The sequence below is a fragment of the Haliotis cracherodii genome, unplaced genomic scaffold (assembly GCF_022045235.1).
Source record: "Haliotis cracherodii isolate W230 unplaced genomic scaffold, xgHalCrac1.p SCAF_8, whole genome shotgun sequence".
NCBI classification, from domain to species: domain Eukaryota; kingdom Metazoa; phylum Mollusca; class Gastropoda; order Lepetellida; family Haliotidae; genus Haliotis; species Haliotis cracherodii.
The window spans coordinates 44279188-44300043 of record NW_027266341.1 but is presented as its reverse complement, the minus strand read 5'-3'; the positions used below and the strand labels follow the sequence as shown (position 1 = coordinate 44300043).

At 40.0% G+C, this 20856-nt stretch overlaps 2 protein-coding genes across 2 annotated transcripts; both read right to left on the bottom strand.

Annotated features, from left to right (window-relative positions):
• Positions 1-6709: 6709 nt before the first annotated feature.
• Positions 6710-7491, bottom strand: LOC139450429 (uncharacterized). Its single transcript, XM_071232125.1, has one exon. It carries the CDS (start codon positions 7419-7421, stop codon positions 6855-6857), a length of 567 nt encoding a protein of 188 aa, XP_071088226.1. The 5' UTR covers positions 7422-7491; the 3' UTR covers positions 6710-6854.
• Positions 7481-11900, bottom strand: LOC139450999 (uncharacterized). The gene is made up of 2 exons (XM_071232819.1): positions 7868-11900; positions 7481-7662 (listed from the first exon to the last, which is right to left on the bottom strand). Exons 1-2 carry the CDS (start codon positions 11898-11900, stop codon positions 7481-7483), a joined length of 4215 nt encoding a protein of 1404 aa, XP_071088920.1.
• Positions 11901-20856: the final 8956 nt, after the last annotated feature.

The following is a 20856-nucleotide window of genomic DNA, read 5'->3' as shown; positions in this document are numbered from 1 at the left end:
TTTGAGCTGGGTAAGTTTAAGCTTATTTCTGGGAGTTTAAGGGATAATTTTGCTGCTTTATCTGCCTTTTCATTTCCAAAGATTCCTACGTGGGCAGGGATCCAAATGAACTCTATTTGTTTACCTACCTTAGTTAAGTTGTTTGAGCTATTGAGTATTTGATTTATTAGTTTGGGGCGGTTTTTAGTGTTTTTATTTTTGAGGGCTTGTAGTCCACTGAGAGAGTCGGTTAGGATGAGGATTTTTTGGTGTTTTTTAGATTGCTGATTGTGTAGTGCTGAGGCCATGCCCATTAGTTCGGCCGTGAATATGGATTGGTTGTTTGGGAGTCGGTAAGATTGTGTGTCTTTGGTTGGTTGTGCGATGTGGACTCCGAAACCTGTGTGTTTTGAGATCGGATCTGAGGATCCGTCTGTGTATATGTGACACCAATTTGGCCAATGTTCATGTATGTATGCTAGTGTGGTGGTTTTAGCGATGTTAGGATCGGTCTGTTTATTTAGTGTATCGGCTAGTGTTGTGTCTATTTTTGGTATTTTAAGTTTTGGAGTGAAGATATTGGATGATTTATTGTTTTGTTTAAGATTATTTATTTTGTGTTCGTTTAGGTAATTGGTTATTCTTTGGGAAATTGGAGTAAGTAGTGGATGTTTCCGGGCTAGGGCTTGGTTTCTAGGGCTAATATTTTGTTTTATTAAGTTTTCGATTAGTGGGTTTGATTGGGACGCGGCCCAGAAGTTTAGGGTAAGTTGTTCCCTACGTAGTTTAAGTGGCATTTCTCCTGTTAAGGCCTGGAGTGAGGTGGAAGAGGTGCCATGTTGAGTTCGTGTGATTAGTTTTAGGGCCTGATACTGGATTGAGTCTAGTTTTTTAATGAGAGAGTTGTTTAAGGTGTCGTAAATGGCACTGCCATAGTCTAGTTTGGACCTAATTAGTGATATATAGAGTGAGAGGAGGGTGTTTTTAGAGGCCCCCCAGTTGGAGCCGGTTAGGCATCTTAACGTGTTTAGGTCTTTGCTGCATCTGGTTACAAGGTTTTTAATGTGAGCATCCCAGGTGAGATGTTCATCGAAGATTAATCCTAAGAATTTGGTTTGTTTTTGGAATTTGATTGGTTTGTTGTTTAGTTGGAGGTTTAGGGTGGCGGGTTGCATATTTTTGTGTTTAAATACTATTCCTGTGGTTTTTTCTGAGTTTAGGGAGAAGCCCCATTTGTCAGCCCATTTTTGTATTTTATTTAGAGATTTTTGTAGTAAGTTTTGGGCCATTTTAATGCTTTTAGTGCGGATCCAGAGGGCTCCATCATCCGCGAATTTTGATGTGTTTACTTTGGGGGATAGTCCCTCGAATAAATCGTTAATCATAATATTGAAGAGTGTTGGGCTTAGGATGCTGCCCTGGGGAGTGCCATTTTCTAGGGGACATTGGTCCGATAGCGTTTGGTCTAAGCCCACGGTGATTTTGCGGTTTGTTAGGAAACTTTGGATGTAGTTAATTATTTGACCTTTAAGTCCTATTTTTTGTAGTTTTTGTATTAGCCCGTTATGCCAAACCATGTCGAATGCTTTGGAGAAGTCTAGAAAGATGCCTGTAGTATATTGTTTGTTAAGTTGGCCTGTTTTAATGTCCTGCTCTAGTCGGGCGAGGTTATCTAAGGTTGAGCGTCCAGGAGTGAAACCGCTTTGGTCTGGATTTATTATGTTGTTTTGTTCTAAGTAGTGTTGTAACCTGTTTGTGGCCATTGATTCCATTACTTTGCATAAGTTAGAAGTTAGGGAGATTGGTCTGTATGAATTAGCCTGGTCAGCTGGTTTATTGGGTTTGGGGATTGGTATGACCAGGGCTTGTTTCCAAGGTGATGGGACCTGTCCGTTTAGATATATGAGGTTATAGAGTTTCAGAAGAGTTTGGAGTAGTTTGGGTGGTAGTTGTTTAATTATCTGGTATGAAGTAAGGTCTAAGCCTGGGGCTGTGCCCTTTTTCCTATTTTGTAGGACGTGGAGTAGTTCTTCCATTGTGAAATGGAGATTAATTTCTAGGTTATTATCTTTTGGCTCTTTGGTAAATTTGCTTTCTGCTTTTAGTTGTTCCTGGAATTTTTGGTTGAAGTTGCTATTGCTACTGACGGCCGAGAAGTGATTTGCTAGGTTATTAGCTTTTTCAGTGGGGTTTGTTGAATTGTTTACGTTGGGATTTTTTTTATGACGTTTAATGCCCCTAATGGCGTGGATTTTGCGCCAAACTGTTCTGGCGTCTGTATGATGGTTAATTTCTTCGCAAAATTTTTTCCAGTCTCTTGTTTTAGCTGTTTTAACTAAGCTTTGTACTTTGTGATTTAGTTCATGTGCTATCTTTAGGTGTTTGAAGTCACGTTTGGCTTTATTGAATGCGGATTTGCGTTTACGCCTCGTTTGTTCTATCTCCTCGTTCCACCAAGGAACCGAGGGTTTGCCTATGCTGGTTGTTTTGAAAGGAATGGAGTTTTTAGCTGCGTTTATTATATAGTCAGTGAGGTTTTTACAGTAGATTTCGGGGTCGTTACTTTCTAGGTCAGCTAGGTTAGCCTGGTTGCAAATGTCCTGAAATTTGTCCAAGTCGGCTTTGTTGTAGTGGAATTTAGGTTCCTGGTTTGGGGCTGGTGATGGGATGTTTACGTCTCCTATAGTTATATTTATGGGGAAGTGGTCACTACCTAGTGGTACCCCGTGTACTTCCCATTGAATACTTTGGGCTAAATCTGGGGTGCATATGGTTAAGTCGATAGCCGACATTTTGTGGTGTATTTTGTCGTATCTAGTAGGTTGGTTGTTATTTAGTAGTATTAGGTCATTTTGTTCTATCCATTCTGAGATGAGTTTTCCGTGTTTATCTATTTTATCTTCTATACCCCAGGTAGGGTGGTGGGCATTAAAGTCTCCTAGGAAGATTGTAGATTTATTGCCTATTTGGAGGAGGGTGTTTAAATCCTCAGGTTTGACCTGTTTTTCTACCCAGTGGTATATATTTATGATATTAATTTTTTGGTTGTTATTTGTTATTTGGATACCGTTTGCTTCTAGGTTCGGTGTGTTTATTTTTAGTTCTTTGTAGCTTAAATCTTCCCTGACGTATATGATTAGGCCGCCTCCGGCTCTACCTGGGTTTGTTTTGGCTCGGTCAGTTCTTATTGAGTTATAGTTTGGTAGGGTGAATTTAGATCTGGTAGAGAATTTAGTTTCCTGTATACAGACTATGTGTGGACCTTTGTCTCGTTTGAATTTAGCTTTTAATTCCTGGCCGTGGGAGGCTAATCCGTTGGCGTTCCACTGAAATATATTTAGTCCTTCCATTTTGGGGGATGAGAGGTTATTAGTTTGTTTTGAGTTTTAGGTTTTGTTTGATTGGTAGCTTCCCTAAGTTGGGAGAGAAATAACTCAAAGGAGAGAGTTGTGAGTTTTAGTTTTTGTGCTACTGAGTGAAAAGCTTTAATACTAGCATTTGGTGAGTTTTGCTTATGCATGTAGGCTAGGAGTAGTGTGAGGTTATTAAGAGTTTTAGTGCTGGTTAATTGGGGATTTTTGCGCCTGAAGTTTTTGTTGGTTTTAGGAGCTGAGAAGGTGATTTCATTTATTTCCTCGGTGGAAGAATACTCGTCTTCGTCGGTTAGGTTGGTTTTTATTGTTTGAGTTTTCATTGGGGAGGCCTGTGGAGGTGTTTGTGGTGTGGGGTGTTGAGTTTGTGCTTGCGTGTTGGGTGTAGCTGTGGTTTCCTCATTGTTTGAGTTTTTTTGTTGTGGTTGCTTGTGGGGAAGTGTTGTTGCCTTGTGGGCTGTAAAGTGTCTGGCTGAGGGTCGTTGTGTGTCTGTGGTTTTGCTGTTTGCTTTGCATGCGGGTGTTGATGTTATGGGGGAGTTGGTAGGTGGCTGTGTGAGGTGATGTGTGGAAGTGGTGGGTGCGGTTTCTATGTGGTTGCCCCAGATTGAATCCGAGAGTTTGTGTGTGGTGTTTGAGTGTGGTGTGGGGAGGAGAGGTTTGGATGTAGGTGGTGCATATTTTCTTGTTTGGATTTTGGCCGAATCTATGTTTATGTGTTTGTTGGCCTGTTGTGTTAGGGCATGTCTGTGCGGACACTGGTTTGAGAGTGATGTATGTTTTATGCATTTGCAATGGATGCACCAGGGAGAGCATGTACCTGGGCAATCGGTTTGGGCGCATTTTTTACATTTAGTTTTTTTGAATGTACATTGGGTGGCCGTGTGGTTATATCTAAGGCAGTTAGAACATTGTTTGACCTGTTTGATGTATGGTTTAACTTCTAGTTTAGTGTGGGCACCGAAAGAGATGTGATTAGGGGCTTCAGGAAATTTAGCAGTTTTTTTTAAGTTTACAATAACGATTGATGTAGGGACCGTTTTGCCGTTTCTGTTTGTTGTTATCCTGCGGGTGCTTGTTATTTGGGGTTGAGGGTATTGATTTGTGTTTGCTTCTTGGGTGTAGAGTTCTAGGTCTTCGGCTGATTCTCTAGGGTTTACTCTTATTACCCCTCGGGTGAATTGCTGCCAATTTGGAATTTGTTTTGTTACGGTTACGTGAAAAATTTGTACTATTTTTTTAGCTGCATTGAATGAATCTTGATTTGGGAATATTATTTGGTAACCTTTATTTGCTTTTTTGATGTTGCTGTAATGGATTTTTTCGCGTTTAAACCATAAACCTATCCTGTCTGCTGAGAGTTGTTTAGTTAGGATTGATGCTGAGCCTGCGGCGAAGAAGTATAGTGCGAAGGTGGTGATGAAGGAAGCCGGGGTGGGTGTGGGAGAAGGTGGTGGAGTGGATGAGTCTAGCTTACGTTTTTTGGGGTTTGTGTATTGTGGAGGTGAGTTGGCTGGTTTGGTGGGGGTGGTATGTTCCATGTCTGAGCCATACTCGTCCGGAACAATGTTTTCGACTGTCCTCCCGGAGGTGTTGTGCGCTTCCGCGGGTGTGGGTAAGTCAGGATCTGGGGTGTCTGCGTGTGAGATGATGCGTGTGTCTGTCATGTTTTGGGGTGTTTGGTTTGGGTGAGTTGAGATGTGTGGTGCCTGAACCCTAGAGATTTATTTTTTTTCTGGAAGGCTGGGGTTGGTGAGACAAGTGGAAAGCTGGGATTAGGAAATATCGATCAGATCGATTGTTCCCTATTTTAACTGAAAGCGACCTGTCTTGCAGGAAGCTGTCTATGAAGTTTGCCATGTTCCCTTCTACTCCACTGTGTGCTAGTTTTGAGAGGAGTCCGTCATGCCATACCATGCCGAAGGCTTTGCTGAAGTCCAGAAATACTGCGGCAAGGTATTGAATAGGTATTGAACCAGGGTGTAGATAGATATTCTTAGAATATGATCTAGACACGACTGTTGGGGAGGGCCGTCCCTCTGTTATATTGTCTATGGTGGCATGTTGTGCGAGGTGGTGCCACCTGCACGCATGGGAGCTTGGCTGTGGTGTGCCGGGGAAATTATGAAGCTCATAGGTGATTTGTAGGGTGCAGCCTACTTGGCGTATGTTCATCAAATTTCTCAAGCTGTTCTCAACCATTACAGGACTGTTGTTACAAATATGCTTCCCGATTGTTTCTAGTTAAAGGTTTCTGCTGGCTCTTTCCCTTTTGCTTAATGTAAAGTTGACCATGCCATTAAACGATACCCTCTCTTTCACCCAACACGTGTTTTTCTTTTATTCAATAATGTTCTGCATTTGCTGTTCCAGTATGTTTGCGATGCACCTACTCCGTTCCGTAAGAAGTTTAAGTGTTTTTCCAGACTGAAAATAATATAAACGGTAGGTGTAGATGCAAGAAACACAAACTTCTGACACTCGCACCCACAGGGATTTTTATTACATGATGTTGAGCGTTAATCACAAGGTTCAGTACAAACGTTGAACAATATCCATTCAGATATAATCGTTGGTGAAGGAGTTGAATTGAAGAGCTGACGTTGAGCGGTAAAGACGACTTCAAAATACAACTTCAAACTATGTTTACGTTCTAAGGCGTTATAATGAGGCAATTTCAGTCTCGTTACAAGACGACTATCTTTGTTTACATTGTTTACGTTGAATACGTTGGTGGGTGAGGTTCAGAAAACTAAAAATAGAAAGAAAATACAATCCTTACTTTAGGCTGAACCAATTAAATAGTCAAAATTACCAATTTAAAAGAATAACAAACAACTGTCTGACAAAATACTCAAAATTGCTTACAACTGCCAAATGGTTACTGAATTGAAGTTATAAATGCATTGAGCACTTGAGAGATAAAATGATATTAACTTTGGCATTGAAAAATATGAGTTTACTTACATTTGTGTTGCTTTACACTTTGGAGAATGTAACCGTGGTCCTAACAAGATGGAGATTTGACTGATTGTGTGGGGAACATGTGCTTTTTAGATCATGTGACTTGAAATGGAATTGAGGCTGTAAACAAGTAATTAATTTATCTGCAAAAGTTTATTGAGAAATGGGGATTTGAACTCACAATGTCTAGCTTTCAAAGGTCATGTGACATATTATGACCAAACACTTTATCCACTAAGCCAAAGTGAGGAGGTTCAAATGAAGATGACTTTAAGTGGACCAAATATTTAACTAAGAAAAACTTTGTTTTTTAAAAATAAATGAAACTTAAACCATTACCAAAATATAGAAAATGAACTTTTAACAAAACTCTTGAAACAGATGAAAAACACCATTTCTGCATTTACATACTCGGCCTCTTAAACATACATGTTTAACCTAACTACTAAATGCAGAATATAAATAATCAACCATTCCAATCAATTGTCTTTTAGAGTCTCTGAATCACATAACTGCAATGTCAATTAAACACTGATTAGTTCACTTTTCACTTGGTACCAGCAAAACAAGTTTGGTCACTGGTCGACGTAGTTCAGAGTTCAGAGTCTTTATCTGAACACTGCGGACAAAGCCATCTTTATCGGCCTCTACACTGATCACACGTCCCATAGACCAGCAGGATCTATGGAGATTGTCATCTTTGACGAGCACAATGTCGTTGATCATCAGATTGCGTTGAGGTGTATTCCACTTCTGGCGTTCTTGTAGAGAGAGCAGATACTCCTTTTTCCATCTTGTCCAGAACACGTTGGCAAGATACTGGATTCTGCGCCATCGCTGACGCATGTACATATCGTCTCGTTGAAACTGTCCAGGAGGAGCTACATATACGTTGGACTTCATCTTTAGCAGATGATTTGGTGACAATGGAGTGAGGTCTCTGGGATCACTGGAAGGTGTTGTGAGAGGTCTTGAGTTGATTATTTCTTCAACTTCACACATCAAGGTTCTGAATGACTCGTCCTCAATTCTGTCTCCAAACTCACACAGCATTGGAGCCAGAACCTTTCTAACTGATCGCACCATCCTTTCCCAGGCCCCTCCCATGTGGCTAGCTGATGGTGGGTTGAAGTGCCAGTCTATGTTGACTTTTAGCAGATGAGATTTCACTTGGTTTTGGTCCATTTCCATTTCAGGAGTTCTGAGAAAAACTGGCCCATTGAACCACTTGTCGTCCTGGAGTAGTTTTGCTGTAGTTGTTCCCCTTGAGGCGACATCAGCAGGATTGTCATATGTATCAATATACTTCCACTGGTCAGGAGAAGAGAAATCACGAATGAGCCGGACCCTGTTGGCAACAAACACCGGGAATCTCTTATTCTCACTGTTGATGTAGTGGATAACCGTTGTGGAGTCCGTGTAGTATGAGACATTGTCTATTTTCACATCAAGTTCTTTAAGGAGTTGTTGTCCAATTCTGATTGACATAGTTGCTGCTGTCAGTTCTAGACGAGGAATAGTGACAGTTTTCACAGGAGATAGTCTTGACTTACCCATCAGGAAGGCAACATGGATGTTCTCACTCTTGTCACACAGTCTGAGATATACTACACATCCGTATCCCCGAGTGCTTGCGTCGGAGAACACATGCAGTTGAGCTGATGTGACTTCCCCAAAGTCAAATGGCTTTACACACCGTGGAATGTTCAGAGTTTTCATCAAGTCAAGTTCTGATAACCATTTCTTCCATTCACATGCAAGTTCACTAGGTATGTCATCATCCCAATCTAGGCTTTGGTCGGTGCACAAGTCCTGGAGTATCTTCTTTGCAGGCAGAATAACTGGGGACACCATTCCAAGTGGATCATACAATGAAGACACGGTTGACAGGATTCCTCTGCGAGTCACTGGTTTGTCTGGTAACTCCACAGAAAATCCAAACATATCAGAGTTCACATACCATCTCATGCCCAGGGCTCGTTCTATTGGTAGATCATCATAGTCAAGGTCTCTGGACTGCAGCTCTTTGGAATGATCATCTGTGGGAATCGACTTCAGTAGATTTCTGCTGTTAGAGGTGAACTTGGTTAATCTGAATCCACCATCTGCACAGGCTGATACAAGATCTTGCACCAAACTCACAGCTGTGTCTTCATCCTTTGCAGCTTTTAAGCAGTCATCTACGTAGAAGTTCTTTCGGATGGTCTCAGCAACAAGAATACCATACTTTTCTTCTGCTTTGGATGCTGTGTGTTTCAAGGCAAAGTTGGAAATGCTTGGGGATGACACGGCGCCGAAGATATGTACAGCCATTCTGTACTCTTTAAAGTCAGTATCAAGATTACCCTCTGGCCACCAAAGGAATCTCAGATGATCGTGTTGTGAAACTGGAACCTTTACTTGATAAAACATAGCCTCCACGTCACTCATGAAAGCTACTGGTTCAGTCCTGAATCTTGTCAGCACACCAATCAGAGAGTTCGTTAAATCAGGACCCTGGAGTAGTCTGTCGTTAAGAGAAGATCCTTCATATCTGGCACTGCAGTCGAATACAACACGAATTTTCTCAGGTTTCCTTGGGTGGTAAATACCATGGTGTGGAAGATACCAGACGTTATCAGCAGATGCAGAGAGTTCATCATCAGGCACAGGATAGGCAAAACCTTTCTCTAGGAGATTGTTGATGAACACAGTGTAGTCTCTGTGGTAGGTTTCACTTGCCAGCATCTTCTTTCTCTGCCACTTAACTCTGCTGAGTGCTTGTTGTCTGTTGTTTGGAAAGTAGGCATCAGGAATCCGGAACGGTAGTGGTAGCTGATAGTGACCATTGATGAACTCCACATTCTGTTCAACTATATCCATAAACAGCTTGTCTTCTCTGGAATAGCCACGTTGACCAGGAAGATCACCAATGTCTTGTTCGCTGAAGTCCTTCTCCAGGAGTTTCACTACAGTGTCCGGTGTTAAACATTCTTTTACAACCGTTGATTCAGTGAAGATCACTCTGTTGCAGCAAAGAGAATTCTGAACCTGATCATATTTCACATGCAGAGGCCCATTTACAGTCCATCCGTGTTTATATAGCACAGCAAAGGGACCATTGTCACCCGAAGGGATAACTTGTTGTGGTTCCAGTGCTTGCGGACAATTGCTTCCAATTAACAGTCCAACTTCAAGATTGGGATACACTCTTGGAAGCTTGTTTGCCATGTCACGAAGATAAGGCCATTTCTTCAAGAATGTTGGATCAGGAATTTGATCACGGTTGACAGGGATATCATTTTTCACATATGTCTTTGGAAGTGGAACAGGATTAGCACAATCAATGTCCATAACCACAAGACCAGTCACCACTGAGGTCGGCACAATGTCAATACCATGCATCGTGCGAAGCTTTAAAGTTGTCTGTGTTGATGGAGCACCAAGCTGACACTGAAGATCTTCAGTCATGAAACACCCTGAGCTCCCATTATCCAGGAAAGCATATGTCTTTATGTTCACATCACTGTCTTCAAGATGCACTGTAACTGGAAGAATTGACTGGAGAACTGTTTCCATGGCATCTGAAGTTGCTGCACTGCAGGACGTGGTTACAGCATCACTTGACCTTGATACTTGTTTGGCTTGAGTGTCTGTTAACTGCGGTGTTGATTTCATGGTGAAGTTGTCATCATGAAGTGAAGTTGGATGACGCTTCTCGCACTTCTTACAGAGTCTTTTCTTCAAACATCCTTTAACCGTGTGGTTGTAAGCGAAACATCCAAAGCACATTTTCTTCTCCATCATAAAGCTTCGTTTCTCAGTAAGTGTCTTTTTGGCAAATTCGAAACAGTCATCAATATCATGCGACTTTGAACAGAAGTAACATGACAGTAGTCTTCTCGGTTTATCAGTTGAGGAACTGGAATTAACTGAAGTAGCAAATGCAGTTGATCTAGACTTTGATGATGATTGTCTGCCCTTAGTTGTTTTACCTTGTGAAGATGTACTTAACTGTTCTCTATGCTGCATGGCTTCTTTTCCAAACACTGGTTCGTTGGCTGATTTGGCAGCAAAGTCAATGAACTCGACAAGATCTTTGAACTCCATTGACCTTGAACTGATGATATGGCACTTTGTCACTCGATCTCTCCATCTGTTCTGAAGATGAGATGGCAATTTGTGGACAATTGCTTGAAGATTCGGAGCATGGTTCAGCACTGACATGTGGGTTATGTTCTTCATTGCATGGAGACACTTTGTCAGGAACACAGAGAACTTCTTCAGTTTCTGGCTGTCATCATACTTGATATCAGGCCATAACAGAACCTGGTTGATGTAGGACATTGACACCTTGTATGGATCACCATATTCCTTGTCCAACAGCTCCCTTGCTTCTGTATATCCATCGAATTGAGACATATACAGACATCCAGCGATCAAGTCTTTCGGTTCACCTTCCAGTTGCTGATCGAGGTAGTACAGCCTGTCTCTGTCACAGTTAGTATGAGGCACTATTCTAGCATCAAATGCCATCATGAAGGATCCATATTCAATTAGGTCACCTTTGAACTTTGGTACTTCAGGTTGAGGGAGAAACATGGCAGTCAACATCTGTTGCTGAGCTTGGACCATACTTTCTGTTGCAGGTTGAGTAAACGTTGAGCTGAATGCAGGAGGATTTAAGCTGGGAGGCTGTTGATATGGAGAGGTGAAGTTCTGCCTCACAGGAGTCTGATGATATGACGTTGTTGCACTCCTAGTATACCACAGAGGCGTTACAGTGTCACATGGAGTGACCGGAGTGTTATGCTGAACATGTACAGTACTCTGTTGACTGGAGGAAACAGGATATATAATGTCTTTAGCATCATGTTGCAGTTCTGATTGAGCATGCAGATGATCACCTCGTGGCTTAACAATTGGTGGCACAGTTGTTTGAAACGATGGAGACTCCATTTCTGCATATACTCTCTCCCTTGCCTCAGCCTTTGCAATTTCAATATCAAGCTTTATTTCTTCTAACTTGCGAATATCTTCAAACTTGACCTTTTCTGTAAGCAATTCTGCAAGGCGAGCTCTCTCCTTGGCTCTTGCTGATCGTGTTGAACTTGTTGACTTAAATGAAGATCTTGAAGCAGAGTCAATGTTGTCTGCAAGTTGAACTTCTATGTTGGAGATCCATTGGGAAACGTGATCTCTGTATTTGATGAAGTCGTGTTCCTTTTCTGTATTCGACTTGCTCTCAATACTCTTTAGCTCTTCTGTCTCTAATGCAGCAAAATATGCATCAAAACACATTGTGTATTGATCAAACAGTTCATTTAGATGTTGATAACTCATCTTCACTAAGTGCAAATTATCTCCACGTTCCATGAGCCTTGAGATTTCGTTGCGCTTCTTTGTCACTGCTGTGGTAGCTGCTATCTGTTTATTCTTCCAAAGTCTGAGTCTCTCAACTTTCCCTTTATCAGTTAGAGTCCTAATTTTCCTAAGATTACGACCTTCACTTTCTCCTTCATCTTCTTCAAAGCTCACTTGTCTATTCTGCTCATGTGACAGATCAGTCTCATCATCAACTATTGAATAATCTTGACAAGTTGCCATGGTTACGTTGTACTTGAAAAGTCAAAGTTCAGTTTTAGCTTTTTATCAATTTCAGTTTTGGACAAGTCTAGTTTCAACGTTATCTTGCAGTATAAATTTTTCTGAACTAATGTAGATGCAAGAAACACAAACTTCTGACACTCGCACCCACAGGGATTTTTATTACATGATGTTGAGCGTTAATCACAAGGTTCAGTACAAACGTTGAACAATATCCATTCAGATATAATCGTTGGTGAAGGAGTTGAATTGAAGAGCTGACGTTGAGCGGTAAAGACGACTTCAAAATACAACTTCAAACTATGTTTACGTTCTAAGGCGTTATAATGAGGCAATTTCAGTCTCGTTACAAGACGACTATCTTTGTTTACATTGTTTACGTTGAATACGTTGGTGGGTGAGGTTCAGAAAACTAAAAATAGAAAGAAAATACAATCCTTACTTTAGGCTGAACCAATTAAATAGTCAAAATTACCAATTTAAAAGAATAACAAACAACTGTCTGACAAAATACTCAAAATTGCTTACAACTGCCAAATGGTTACTGAATTGAAGTTATAAATGCATTGAGCACTTGAGAGATAAAATGATATTAACTTTGGCATTGAAAAATATGAGTTTACTTACATTTGTGTTGCTTTACACTTTGGAGAATGTAACCGTGGTCCTAACAAGATGGAGATTTGACTGATTGTGTGGGGAACATGTGCTTTTTAGATCATGTGACTTGAAATGGAATTGAGGCTGTAAACAAGTAATTAATTTATCTGCAAAAGTTTATTGAGAAATGGGGATTTGAACTCACAATGTCTAGCTTTCAAAGGTCATGTGACATATTATGACCAAACACTTTATCCACTAAGCCAAAGTGAGGAGGTTCAAATGAAGATGACTTTAAGTGGACCAAATATTTAACTAAGAAAAACTTTGTTTTTTAAAAATAAATGAAACTTAAACCATTACCAAAATATAGAAAATGAACTTTTAACAAAACTCTTGAAACAGATGAAAAACACCATTTCTGCATTTACAGTAGGAGTTACCTCCCCTTGACAGGATTGTCCGGTTTTTGGTTTCGCGCACTGATAGTTCAGACAGTGACTAGATTGAACATTTAGTGTGCTTACAGACGTTTTAAATTTTGTCATTTGTTTTATTGTCATGAATTTACATCAATGCTGGTTTCTTGTTTGTCCCGATGCAATCATGCATTGATAAATATGCATTTTCCAGATATGACTTAAAATCTGAAATCAGAGATACATGTATATATGTTGACATGAACACTAGACTGGTAAATGTGTCCGTTGTCATTTTAATGGAAAACTATACTTATGATATGTAAAACATATACTGTAATACCTAATTTGATATCTGCTTATGTGGCCAAGAGTCTTTTTAAAGTTTAGATTTAATTTGTTTGACCCAAATGTAATTTCGGATATTCTATATAGCCAAACAAAAGCTATTCTAAGTGAAAAGAAATCTATAATGTAAATGGTAATTCTATGGATTGTACCACGATGTATAGTTTGAACTCTCATGTGTCCAATTATGATGTTTATTCAAATGATTTGTTTTCAAGATAAAGTTATACATCACTAGATTATAGCCTGTATTTGTTTTTGTGATTACCTCGTATTTATTTTTCCATATAATAGAAAATTATGGAAAGTTTGAGCAATCTGCGTGGAGCAAATTTGCATATGTGTGTTCTACTAAGTACAAGTTTAATAGCCACTATACTTCTCATTATATTTAAATGAAAATAACATAATTCTAACCGGAATAACTTCAGCTTTATTTTGATATATTACACATAGAGATTGGACAATTGTAAAGACATTTATTGACCTTTTTGTTGAAGTACAAAAATGACACTCGACGCGAATTGCAAAATCGCGATTTTGAGGGTACCTCCACAAATATGATAAAAACAGGAAGTGCATCCCTATATTTTCAGTGTTAACATATGATTTCATGTTCAGGACATACTAAGGCTTCAGAAAAAGTAGGTTTTGTTGGGAGGTGGGGGGGTGCACGGTGGACCTACATGTAAGTAGCCCATGGCCTATATTGATGTATTATTGCGCATATTCTCATATTGTTTTAACAACAATGTTTGCCCTAATATTTGGCGTCATAGCTCAATTTATCCTATCAAAAAAGCTGATACAGAACCACATGACCTATTAGGGTACCGTGGAATTTCTTTGATATCAATACCATGTAAGTTATACGCGGATATTTTAAATACTCGTTTTTCTAGATGGTTGGAATTAAATGATATTTTGGCAGAAGAGCAAAACGGCTTCCGCAGTAAAAGAAGTACAACGGAACACATTTATACTTTATTCTCCATTGGCCGGGCGATGTATATCTTTTAATATATTTTACCTCTTGTATAAATTGATGTAATTTGATGTATACACCGCTGGACACTTAAATAAACTATGTTTCTTCTTTTCTTCTTCTTCTTGTATTGAGATGTAGTGAGATGTAGTTGGTGAACGGTGTTTGGGGTAAGGTTGTCTTAAAGGAAGGTATTGTTGTTTGGGGGGATTTGGCTGGTGAGTTGTGTTTGGGGATTTAGATGTTTTAAAAGGATTTTAAGGAGTTTGGGGAGAGCGGCGTTTGTTTTGACGGATTAAGGGTATTTAGAGAGCGTCTTGTGTGTTTTGGTGTTGATTGTAATGAAGATGCGGGAGTGAGTTGATAATTACCGATAGAGTTCTCCTAGGCTGGCAATCAGTCGATGCTGTGCTGGCTTGGGAGGCTTGGAAGGCTGGGTAGGTGTTGCTGGCTTGGGGTACAAACTGCAACTGATGCTTGCACAGCAGCTGGGGCATTTACAAGTGGGGAGTGGCACTATACAGCATGGCAAGCTGTTTGTCCGGCAGCTTATACCCTGCATATTAACTATAAGGAAGTGCTGGCAGTTGTTCTGGCAGTGAGAAGATGGACCAGTGCATAGAAGGATAGAGCCTAGTGTTGTGGCAAAGTCCGTGATTAACAAAGGGAGGAGTAAAACAAGCTGGTTAACAAAACACTCAGTGGATTGTTTTGGTTAAGTGCGCGTTGGAACTTCTCAATAAAAGCGACTCACATATTTGGAAGATTGAACATCATTCCAGATACTATTTCTCGACACCATTAGCCTCACATGCTTCAAAATTTATGCACAAAAATCAGTAACTGGTTTCAGTCCTGTAAGTCAGTCCCCAGGGTGCTCTTAGACTTTGTAAATTTAATGTCCCTGCAGTCAAGGATGTTTTTGTATTGCAGATGGGCAAAGCAAGCTGGCAGAAGAGCTCACCAAGGAAGTTTCTGAGTAGACTGTGCATCGACATTCTCAGAGAATGTACCATGAGAACGTTAAGTCGCATTTGAGTGCATATCTGAACTTTTGTGAGTTAATAGGGAAGGCTCCCGTCCCAATCACAGTGTGGCATCAGAGACCATATAATAGAAATGCTATTTAATCTGATTTTTTTTCCCAAGTTAGCAAACGCCCATACAGTCAATGAAAAAAGGCCAACATTCTAGCTGAGCACGTCTCATCTGTCAGCAGCAACACAAATTGCAGCAAAGAATTCAAACAGGAAAAAATGCTTATGCTTAAGATCTCAAAACGGCCGCAAAGCAAGCATCTGGTATACAATATACCATTTACTGTGACAGAGTTTGATGATGCGATACAACATAGAAAAGGCACAGCACCTGGTCTTGACACAACCAGCTACGAGATATTGAAAAACCTACCTAATCAAACCAAAGGTTTATTCACTGAGTTGTAAAACACGATATGGTCCAAAGGAGAAGTCTCAAAATCATGGAAACATGCTGCAGTTATCCCGCTGCTAAAGCAAGGGAAAGACGAACCCCTACCAAACTTTTATCCACCAATATCACTCACCTCAAACATGTGCAAAGCCATGGAAGCCATGGTTACGAAAAGGCATGCATCACCTTGAAACTGGCTACCACATAAAATCTGACCAAAGTGGCTTCGTGTCTCGATCATATTCTAAGACTTGAAAATGAAATAAAAAAGCTCAATTAAACAGATTATACCTTGCCGCAGTATTTCTGGACTTCAGCAAAGCCTTCGGCATGGTATGGCATGACGGACTCCTCTCAAAACTAGCACACAATGGAGTAGAAGGGAACATGGCAAACTTCATAGACAGCTTCCTGCAAGACAGGTCGCTTTCAGTTAAAATAGGGAACAATCGATCTGATCCCACAAGGCAGCATTATAAGCCCAACCCTGTTTACTATCAAGATCAATGATCTTTTTGACCATGTCAACTCTCCTACCCTAACTTCTAAATTCGCTGATGACGGAGCAATATGGACCGAGATATTTCACAAATCAGAAAAAAACTCCAGTCAGCCCTGGACGGAGTAGACCGATGGTGCAATAAATAGGGATTCACCCTTTCAAGTGAAAAAACTGTTGGAGTTCTATTCAAACGCCGGGGGAAAGATGCTATGATACCCCGTGCCTCCATAAAAGGCAAACCAATCAAATTCGAAAAATCTGCAAAAATCCATTTCCACAGTTCAAAACCCAAAGCACATTCAGTTCGCCTGCCTGATGGTCACTCAGTATTCACGGATGAATTGGAGGCAGTTCATCATGCACTCAAACTCATACCGGAACTTCCGGAAGCAAAGGCAGTCGTCCTATCAGACTCGCTAAGTGCACTTCAAGCCATCAGTGGCAGAAACTCAAACTCCAGGCAAAACACAGTCAACAATATTCTATACGAATATACAAAACTATCGGACCAAGGGCAACAGGTGGAGCTGTGTTGGATCCCCTCTCACATAGATATTCATGGAAATGAAAAAGCTGACTCACTGGCGAAGCTAGCTCTAGACAAAGTGGATATACAGTCTATTCCCTTTAGTAAACTAGAGATAAAAAGCAAAAGCAAAGCCTCCATAGCAGAAAGATGGCAAGCCCAATGGGACGCAAGTAAGATCGGCAGATGGCTATACAAAATTCAACCCAAGGTCCAGCAAAAGCCAAACTCCTACTCAAATGAAAGGAAAATTAAAATTGCTATCTCACGCCTCAGACTGATTTTATCCGAAATAATTACATCACAGCTCTTAATTTTCGCATGCTTCATACGTATATGTTCCTATTAGCGGTCCTGATATAAACATTTTTACATCTATCACAATTTCCCCTTTCGCTTGGCGCCAAAGTTATTAAGGTACGATCGGTTGTTATTTTTGTGTGAATTTTGGCGCAAACCCATATTTTAGTCATATATCTTAAGCTGAATTCCATATAGCAGGCGACATAACATGCATTTTGTCTGTGAATATCCTCCACATATATCGTTTAAGACATTCTACAAAGTGTCTAATTTTTATTGATATTAGAATCATTAGATCCGTATTTTTTACTATTGTTTTCGCATTTTTTTCGTAAGTTTAACATATACTGAGTCAAATTAAAAACTTCACATTTTTAAAAGTAATCCCATATATGATATACAACGGACAAATGTATCAGAGAAGGTAATTTTTAATCATTAATGTCCAAAGAAGGATTTTAATTAACGGTGGTAACCATAATTTGTTCCAAGCACCTACGGTATTCGGTAATAACATCAACAGTTTAAATCATAAGTCCCAAGCACGAGAATCTGATGGCACACAAGTTCAGTAGCGTGTATGACCACCATGTGCGTTGACAACGCCTCCGCATGGACCTTGTGATGGTTGTGAACACATGCTTGGGATGACGACGCCATTGTTGCTGCAAAATGGTGCCAAGATCTTGCAAATTCTGTGGTTGGTTCTGGAGAGTGCGCAGACTTCTGCCAAGAGCATCCCAGACGTGTTCGATGGGATTGAGGTCGGGGGGCCATGACGGCCAGTCCATGACGTTGACTCCCGCATTCAGAAGGAAATTCCTCGTCAAAATTGCTGTGTGGGGTCTGGCATTGTCGTGTTGGAAGATCAAACCGGGTCCATGTGTTGCCATTGAGGGCAGAAGTTCTGGTGCCAGTACCTGGTCGCGGTAAGCAGCAGCGTTGAGGTTGCCACGGATGACAAGAAGCCTGGAACGTGCATTGCCACAGAAAGCACCCCACACCATGACACTTCCGACAAATGGCCGTAAAGAATTTTGTTTTATTGTGTTTTTCTTTTTTTGTTAATGACTGCTAACAAGTATGGCTGAAAACACGTGCGGTATTATGGCCACGTGACCAGTTGCACATGAAAAAACACTTTTACCACTATAGTGTTGTGCACATGATTTTGATCGATTCACCTGCACAAAAACGGGTGTTATCTGAAGACAATACGTGGCCATTACGGTTTAAATACACAATAAGGCCCCACAATGTTAACTGGTCAAAATGTTAAGATTTTAGGATTGTGAAGTTATTAATTTGGTTCAGTATATCTATTAACTTTGTTTCAGTTAGGCTTCTATCACATATCGCGCTGAAGATAACTTCATATTTTAACGATGATTTATATTTGTTATCTTCTGTAGGTTTTATCTTTATTAATCATGACTACATTGAATCTTTTTTTTTGGTTCTAAATATTAATTATGAACTATATGATCTAGGCCTAAACACAATCATGATGATGTACATATGATGAAGGTACTACTTACTTTGTGTATTTACACAACATTCAAAACACATACAAAAATATATCCTTTATATGAAATATTTGTATTTTGAAATTATCATTTGCTTTGTAAATGTCAAGAAACAAGAAGGATTATATCGGCAGTTGTCAGGAGAGAACAAGGTCGAAGGTGTCATTCAGTAAAATAAGCAGATGGTCTATTGTCCTTTTCTATGATAAATACATCTACATATGTCAGAGTTTGTGATGTTTTGTTTTGTTTTAATAGTAATAGTTGCATGCCTCGTTCCAGGTTAGAGTTTAAAGTTTGTTTTTGATTGATCAGATATGAAAAGAAAACCCTGATGAAACATAGAAAACTACCAACGTAACTAGTATATATATCTGGTACCATGCTTGTTGAAGCCATACTGTTATACCTGAAATACCTAATTATTTGTATGCTAAAATATCAAACCATTCGGGTAATATTAAATAACGATTGTAAAATTACAATCGTCCTCTTTGCTTTGGAATTAAACAGTAGCCTCCCTTTGAAAATAAATAAATTTGCAAGTAAATCTAGCCTGGATTTATTTATTATATGATATGAAGATATCTGGAGATATATTTTGTGAACATTGGGAATAATGTGATCTTTTACAACTGTCTTCCATACATCTGGACGAGTTATATTCACACTTCCTAAGTTCCTGTGCAATTTACCATATCGTGGTTTTCTATGGCGTTCGTAGTAGATTTGGTATGTTTGTTTATATAAAATAGTTATACAATTGAGGCATTAAATGAGATATATTTACTGATTTTTAAAACAAATAGAATAAGTTATAAAATACTTTTGGTATGGGATCAGCTTTTTCTTCACACGCCCTCGAACACCTACGCTCGTAGACAGACGTCATATTTTCATTTCCTATCTTTTTCTTTGAGTGAAACTTTTTGGGAATTATTACCGACGGCTTGGTAGCGGTAACATCGTTGTCATTCTATTCAGACCAAGAGTCAGCCGAAACCAACCCCTGGTCGTATAGTGGGAAAGCTTCAAGTGGTATACATATGCATGTATCTTGGTCCAAGACGAAATCGTCCAAGTAAATGAAGTCATCCACGGCTGTGGCGAATGTGAATTGAAATAAATGTCGCGGAAGACACACATGTTCAGCCAATAACTTAAAGCCAACGGACATGTGCTAATGAGAGATATGATAAAAAATCTTTGTAATCCGCTAAGAGACGTCCTTTTATTGGATTGTCGCTGGTTGGAGTCGGAGAAATCTAGGCCAAGGGAATTAACTCTAGCCCCGGATATTATGTAATATTGTTTACGTGGTTACCAGAATGCGCATCTGTTGCGCACGTGCAGCGATTCCGGGTGTCAGGGTTTATCAGTTACATGCCAGACCGTAGCACTGATGGTTAGTGACAAACTGTTGGGGAATGTTGTTGCATTAAGTGTTTAAGAGGTCGCCTTCTGCCTAAGCAATTTCGGCTGACCTGTCCCTCTTTGGGACTCCTGTGTGTGAGTAGGGTACACATATCTATTGTGAGTTTGGTGTTCACATAATTTCTGTTTTTGTGTTGATATGATTTCCATTTTCTTATATTGATATTATTTCATTTTTATCCTTGGCTGCTCTGTTTATATACGTTCGAGTAGCTGTCCATCTCTCAGAAATAGAGGTAGTTTGGCCTTCGCTATTGCATCTCTTGACTTTATTTCAATTTTCCTCACATTTGAGTAGGAGTTTGGCTTTTGTTGGACCTTGGGTTGAATTTTGTATAGCCATCTGCCGATCTTACTTGCGTCCCATTGGGCTTGCCATCTTTCTGCTATGGAGGCTTTGCTTTTGCTTTTTATCTCTAGTTTACTAAAGGGAATAGACTGTATATCCACTTTGTCTAGAGCTAGCTTCGCCAGTGAGTCAGCTTTTTCATTTCCATGAATATCTATGTGAGAGGGGATCCAACACAGCTCCACCTGTTGCCCTTGGTCCGATAGTTTTGTATATTCGTATAGAATATTGTTGACTGTGTTTTGCCTGGAGTTTGAGTTTCTGCCACTGATGGCTTGAAGTGCACTTAGCGAGTCTGATAGGACGACTGCCTTTGCTTCCGGAAGTTCTGGTATGAGTTTGAGTGCATGATGAATTGCCTCCAATTCATCCGTGAATACTGACTGACCATCAGGCAGGCGAACTGAATGTGCTTTGGGTTTTGAACTGTGGATATGGATCCCGTAACCAGCACTGTTGTTGATAAGATTCTTGGATCCATCAGTGTATATATGGGCTCAGCTGTCCCAGGTAGTTTGAATTTTAGTGATAGC

What these genes read in the sequence shown, in the direction of transcription:
- LOC139450429 (XM_071232125.1), bottom strand. Translation starts at nt 7,421, where the DNA reads ATGGGAGGGGCCTGGGAAAGGATGGTGCGATCAGTTAGAAAGGTTCTG.
- LOC139450999 (XM_071232819.1), bottom strand. Translation starts at nt 11,900, where the DNA reads ATGGCAACTTGTCAAGATTATTCAATAGTTGATGATGAGACTGATCTG. An exon ending in CCATGTTGCCTTCCTGATGG is followed by an intron (nt 7,663 to 7,867) that starts GTAAGTCAAGAC and finishes TGTTGCCAACAG; the next exon opens with GGTCCGGCTCATTCGTGATT.